The sequence below is a fragment of the Nilaparvata lugens genome, chromosome 3 (assembly GCF_014356525.2).
Source record: "Nilaparvata lugens isolate BPH chromosome 3, ASM1435652v1, whole genome shotgun sequence".
Lineage (NCBI taxonomy): Eukaryota > Metazoa > Arthropoda > Insecta > Hemiptera > Delphacidae > Nilaparvata > Nilaparvata lugens.
Genome location: NC_052506.1, coordinates 91,642,547 through 91,649,762, shown reverse-complemented (window position 1 = coordinate 91,649,762; position 7,216 = coordinate 91,642,547). Strand labels below are relative to the sequence as shown.

Sequence of the window (7,216 nt, the reverse complement as noted above, 5' to 3'; positions counted from 1 at the left end):
TCTTAGAAACCTGTCTTCTTAATAGCAAATATTATTTGCTGGTTTTCCCTGTGGAAAATTCACGAATTTTCCCGTGATCTCAGTTGCAAATTAGAGATCGATATTGTGGTAGTCTTTAGACTGGCAATTACTTGGAAAAGTCTATTGAAATCTTTTTCTGAATTAGGAGTCTCTGACTCGATATTTTCCTTGTGGAAAATCCTGGAAAAATCCTTTCCTACCCTGACAACGACAGACTGTTGTCTTCCCGATATTCTACAGACTGTGTCTGTGAAAAATCTTTTCTATCCTCTCATAATAGTCGACATACTGACTATTAATTTAAAAGCGTTTCGGACGATTGAGAGTGATTCCCATACCCTTAGGGGCAGTCACAGATTGGCCCTTAATAACCGGCGCGCAGTCACCAGATTAGCGCGGAAATCCTGTTTAGCAGTTTCAGAATTGCTGAAAATCCTTTTCGCAGCTGCAGGCTCGCGATTCAGAAATCCTACACCTAAAACCTTATCCTCTAAGCTTTAATTACCACGTAATTGAAATTGATATACTGTATTTAGCTAGCAGGTCCAGCTTGCTGAGAGCTAGAGCGCAATTCTCAGATTGCGGATTATTGAGCAGTATTTATTTGCTGTAGAGAATAATAATATTATTATTGATTCTTTGTTCCCTATACCCTATACCGTATACCTCATACCCTGCACCCTATTCTCTATAGCTTACACCCTATACCGTGCCCTATTTAACTACATCTTAAATACGTCTAATAACTCCATAGTTCCGTCATACCTTTACCCCATAGCTCTCACCTTAAACCCCATAGAAAAACCACATCCCGGGCTTGCAGGTACAGCTTGCTCGCCGTCAATTCGCAGTTGGTCCAGATTGCGTACTACCTTTATAAATAGAATTATTGGTAGGGATCTGATAGTCAGATCCGTCTCCTTGTATAGGTTTATCTTAATCTCCCTTAACACCCACCCTGTATTCCAAAGGCCGAGGGCCGAATCGGCCAGCAACGGCACGGGTAAACACTCTTCCCCTGAAAGTAAAAATCTCGCGAAAGAAGCAGAGGGTAAAGAATCAGGATAGAGGGAGAAGTGTAGGTCCAGTATCTCCACCGGTCAATACGGTCACCGACCCCGACCCATACCCGACTGTAGCTAGTCCGCGTCGTAGCAATACTTCGCAATTATTAGAAAACCTAGAGGGTGGAATAGGTCATGCTAATAAGTTTAAATATAATTCCTATGATTTAGTTTAATTGGGCTATCCTACTACCTCCGTAAATCCATTGTGCATTCTGGTGACGTCAGTACAGGTCAAGAATAGTTATAGCTATATACTATCCTTGAGCACAGGTAGGGCTCCTACACCAATAAAAATTTGTTGATTTCAGCAGCTGATCTATATCATCTAATTTTTTTATTGGTGTAGGAGCCCTACCTGTGCTGACGTTACCATCAACCACCTGTCATGCACTATGGCTTTGTTTACGGAGGTAGTGGCTAATCCCAATCAGCCCGGACTCGTAAACACACACTCATTTGTGGGAATCCACATTCTTCAGATTACCTGAAATTGATGATGGTTAACAACCTTAAAATATTTTTCTCGCAAGTTATTATTCAAAATGGCTCTCACAAAGTTGTTAAAATTTTACATTAGCTCTTTACAAAATTAATTTTTTTTCAAATTCTCCACAGAGGTTTTTCGACGACATAATGGAATTATAATGAATAGGACTCAAAATTCAGTTCAAAATTTAATTCACAAATTCTTCCAGCAATAATCTACTCAAAACTAGAATTAACTAACTGTAATGTAGAATTAGTAACACGGCAACAAATTAGCCTACTTTCAAACTGAAGTCAGGTCTATACTTTCAAACAGGTCTATACTAATTAATATGATTAAAACGACTTATTTTCTATTAACTCCTACAAGAAAGTAAATGGAATGTTACAATGCAATGTAATTTCTCAAATTAAAATAACTAAGATCAAAATCATATTAACCTATTTAAGTGAAATGTTACAATGCAATGTAATTTCTCAAATTAAAATAACTAAGATCAAAATCATAATCACCTATTTTAAAAACAATAACCAATAGTTCTATCTGATAAAGCAAAGATAAGTGTTTTATGAAATTCTACGAATTATCACCAAGTTAAAAATTGGAACGAAAGTAATTACTCATCCAATATAATTATAATAACAATACCTACAACAACTGATATTTGATTACAATAATGACTAAATAAACTTATTGCTTAGAATAAACTTTATTGCTTAAGATTCTATGTAACTGATATGCTTTGAATTGTATTCAGAAGGAAAAAATAAATTGAATTGAATCAAATGACCATTAGTATCACTTACATTATTAAAAAAACTTATTTTATTGTCTTGTATCATGTTTGATAAATCATTCATGTGGATGAATGCTCAGAAGAATGTTGATGGATCAAAAGTGTAATTCACATAAAACTGTCAGCATTTATTTACAAGAAATGCAGGCAGTTGGAAGTGATTCCCACAACAATCATGTTTATTTCCAGATACATTAAACCATGAAGCTCAGTAGGCAATTGAACGAAGGTAGCTTTCTATTCAATCCACAATTAATTATCAAGAACCATTATTGAAATTCCATTGCACCATTTTCCTGCTAGCCTATAGCCTACTCTAGTTGAAGTAGCAATAAAACTTATTGTAAATTATATGTAACATTCTTAGAACTACAGCCTCTTTGAATAATTTCTTAATAAATTAGAGGTTCACTCATCAAGAATATAAGATTTTCTAAATTATCATTTTATTATATTCGAAATAATCATATTATAGAAACGTCGATAGGTCGAATATCAAGGGGCGCTATTGTAGCCTAGTTCTGAAAGTACGTTTTAATACGCAATATTATTTTCCTCCATTTTCCTCTTTCGATTTCCAGCAACCTAACAAACGTTGAAAGAATGCCGCACACGGATTCTTCTTAATCCTGAAAAAAAACCAAATGAATCATCAAATTACAAATATTCATTTCACTTTGAAATAAAACTTTTGTCACTGAAGATCTACAGTCCCGCTCCAAGGACCTAATGCTGATGATATAGTGATTGTGTCAGAATCGGCTGAAGACATACAAAACGAGCTAAACCTATGAAGTAACCGTTTAGATAGCCGAGTGTTTACAGTAATTAGCCGAACGAAAACGGAATACATGCACTGCAATTCTCTGGTGTGAACGCAAACGTGTCACCATCACAATTAGATAATATTCACCTCGATATAAAGTCTCCAAATTCAAGTACCTAGGCTCCTTAATAACTAATGAGTCGAGCACAAAAGAAGACTTGGAAAACAGGATCCAAGCAGGGTGGCAAATGTGGAGAGCATCTACTGGGGTGCTCTGTGACTCAAAAATGCCTACGGTATTCGCACCAAAAGGAATATATACATACAAGGATGGGGAAGAATATGAGCAAGAATATATACAAGGATGGGGCTCTGTCAAAATAACGGCTCATTGATAGAGTTTGGCGTGCCTCAGGGCATATTTTAGGTCCTATTCTCTTCGATATCTATATAAATGATTTGCCGATTAATATTGATGGAAACTGTCTGGATGGTTACCAGTTTGCTGATGACTTTGGCTTGAAAATTAATTGCCCATCCAAGTTTGATCTTAAAAAGAACGAGACCATAGTTATTGTATTCTAAATGACTGGTGTACAGCTAATAATCTGTCTCTTAATGATGACTAAACCTCTTATATAATTTTCAATTTCAGAAAGCAGAAGGATGCTGCATCACTCATGTTTCTAAGTGTTATGATTGATTTATGTCTGTCATGGGGGCGCACATTGATTTTTTGTCAGTTAAACTCTCTATGGCTATGCTTCGCAGACTATGTGTAACTGTTGATAGACCTGTGTTGATGAATATCTGTTACGCACACATTCAGAGTCTCCTATCATATGGAATTATGCTTTGGGCTAGTAGTGTTAAAGCCAATTCAATCTTTGTCCTCCAGAAGAAAGCTATTGGAATCATGTGTACCTAATTTGCCTTTCAATGCTCATTGTAGACCACATTTCATAGAACTTGGATTGCTGACATTGCCATCACTGTGTGTTTTTAATATTTTGTGTTATGTACAAAAGAATTCGGATAAATATGATACAAACCATCACCAAAATTTAAATAGACAAAATAGACATAGACTTATTGAAATTTCACAATATAGCCATTCCAAATCTCAGAGAAACTGGCACTTCATGCCAATAAAATTATATAACTCCACACTACACAAATTAAAGTAACTTGCATTCACTCAATTCGAAAATAAAATAAAACATGTATTAGTCAATAAATGTTTGTACACATTGAACGATTTCTTTTCTATAAACTGAGTACCTACCATTTCTCTTATGATATAATGAGTAACATTTGATCTATGTTTTACATGACTTGTTAATTATTGTATTTTTGTATTTTTTAAACTGACTAAGGAATAATAGTGATTTAAAAAGGATAATTTTGACGAAGTCAATGTATTTTTTGTAAATATTGAATGACTAATAAAATTATATTCTATACACGAGAGCAGTTCGACCCGCCCTTTGTGTATGGTGCGGATGTGCAAGCAAGATAGGAACAGAAGATGCGAATGCTTAGGTGGGCTGGAGGTGTGACCCTGATGGACAAGGTTCGGAATCAATACATTCGTGGCACATTCAAGGTTGCACCAATACAGGAGAAGGTGTGAGAGAGTCAACTTCGATGGTTTGGCCATGTGGCCACAAGACTAATAGGGCGATAATTAACACTGCTGAGGGTAAAAGTGACCGTGGTCGCTCCCCTACGACTTGGGCGAGCAAAATATGTAGAGATATGAAGCCGATGGGTGTAAAACTGGAAATGATAAAAAACAGAGAAGAATGGCGCAAATTGATTCGGAAAGCCGACCCCAATTGACATGGAAGAAGGATAGGATGATGATGATGATGATGATGACTTTGAAATTAAACGATTCAGGGAAATAAATTGTGTGGGTGGTAACTTATTAAAGTAAGATTTATTGGTTGGATTGAATGGTCTATAGTGAGGTCCACGCTATAATGGCAGTGGATAGAGATGGAAGAACAGCGTTGCCTGTTATCTGCCTTAATCAATTATATTTCTACATCGTCAAAAACAGATTTGGCATCGTTGTGGAGCTAGAAAAGGATAGTACTACCTGCTTTTTCGAATGATAGACAAGAATAGCAACATCAAAGTTGATCAAATACTGTCATTATAACGTGGACCTCAGTATATCATAAGGTGACCATCCATCCCGTTTTCGGTGGGACTGTCCCGCTTTTCAGGTTAGTGTCCCACTGTTTTCAGATTTACTTTGGGGACACTTTTATGTCCCGTTTTGGCAGGATAAACGAAAAAAGTCCCGATTTCGATATCATTTTATATTATAAATATTGTTTTATATTCTGGAATGGAATGTTTTTGACTGACTCTTTCACAATAAAAATACAAAGGCAACAAGGACATTGCAAGAGGTCATTCACCTCATAAACGAATCGGTCACCTGTTGAATGTAAGAGGAAGTGATTTGAAAGTCCAACTCCAAGTGGAATCGGCGACCTGTTGCATGTCTGGATTCAAAGTCCAAATACAAGTACATAAAATAAGAGGTCATTCACCTCAAAAACGAATCTGCCACCTGTTGAATATCAGAAAGGCAAAAGTTTCATTTTCAAAAAAACCTCAATTGCATGCAACTACACGTATCTACCTTTATGAGGAAGGAGAGCTTGATACATTCCAACCCTCAAATTTCGAAAAAAAACACCTTTGAAGGGCGGAGCTGGAGGCTTTTCCTTGAACCACCTGTTTGCATGCGACTTGAAGGACCTAACATTATGTTCTCCATGGAAATGCATGAAGGAAGTAGGTAGAGCTTGAAACATACCAGCCCTTGGATTTCGAAAAACACTTCAGGGAGCAGTGCTAGAGGCAAAAATCTACAGATTATTCATACATTCAACAGGTGGCAGATTCGTTTTTGGGGTGAATGACCTCAATGAATCGGCCACTTGTTGATTGTCTGAATGTTGTGAGTTCAAAGTCCAACTCCAAGTAGATTCGGCGACCTGTTGCATATCAGAAAGGCAAAAGTTCCATTTTCAAAAAAAAAAACCTCAATAGCATACGACAACTGATCTAGCGTTATGTCGCTTATAGGAATGAATGGAGGAAGTAGAGCTTGAAACATACCAGCCCTTGAATTTCGAAAAACACCTTAATCGAATCAAATCAAAATCCATTTATTGCCAAAGATAATTACAAATTGTATAGGCCACGTCATAAAAAACTACATATCATTACATATACTGTATAATGATACCACATACAAAAAAAACAAGAAATCCACATCAATGTCTCGAAAAATCTTCATATTGATGGCATTATATTCATCATTAGTATAAAAACGTTCTCATATTGGAAAATCCTTAATTTTAAGTTTATATTCACTCACAAGTAAGCATCTTATATGTAACAGTACCTGATTATAAAACCTAATTGCACAAGCCCTGAAACTAATATGACTAGATTTTTAACGACAATATTCGTTTCTAAGGTTCAACCCATTTCTTGCGTAGCCTTAGGGAGCGGAGCCGGAGCTAGAGGCAAAAATCTACAGATCTTTCATACATTCAACAATAAACCGATTATTTCTTGGTTAATGACCTCAACGAACAGAGTGACTCGGACAGTATTTACACTTCATTCGGTAGATTTTACAGTGTAACTTACAATACTTTCAATTGTCAAAGTGTGCTTTTGTGTTTGGTTCGTTATTAATTCAGTATAGGAACTGATGATCCAAAATTATAGTGTACCGGTAATTGTGTTTTTTTTACCAATTGAACAGTAAAGTTTCTCCTGTTCCTATTTCTGTAAATTTTAGTGCTCAAACAGATAAACTAATGAGTTTAGACCGTTTTGTTGTGTCAATAAACAGTAGAAAATATCTTTCACACGGTATGTTTTGTGTTGCATTTATAAAAAATGATGAATTCTCATATCCAATGGTTGGGAGATTATGAAATTCTCATGAGTCATGACAATACATAACATACGGTAAATACTTCTCTATGTATAAGAATCCATTAAATGCTGACAAGCAGTGATAACGTGCCACTTGAATGCAA

The 7,216-nt window shown here is 36.0% G+C and overlaps 1 protein-coding gene across 3 annotated transcripts in view; it reads right to left on the bottom strand.

Moving 5' to 3' along the window:
- Positions 1-1,749: 1,749 nt before the first annotated feature.
- Positions 1,750-7,216, bottom strand: part of LOC120350637 — a 194,187-nt gene continuing 188,720 nt past the window's right edge. For 2 of the 3 annotated variants that reach the window (XM_039425035.1, XM_039425034.1), the window contains exon 13: positions 1,750-3,000. In XM_039425035.1, coding sequence (XP_039280969.1) covers positions 2,919-3,000 — 82 coding nt within the window. In that variant the 3' untranslated portion in view covers positions 1,750-2,918. The remainder of the gene's footprint in view (positions 3,001-7,216) is intronic. The other variant, XM_039425037.1, reaches the window with a different exon arrangement.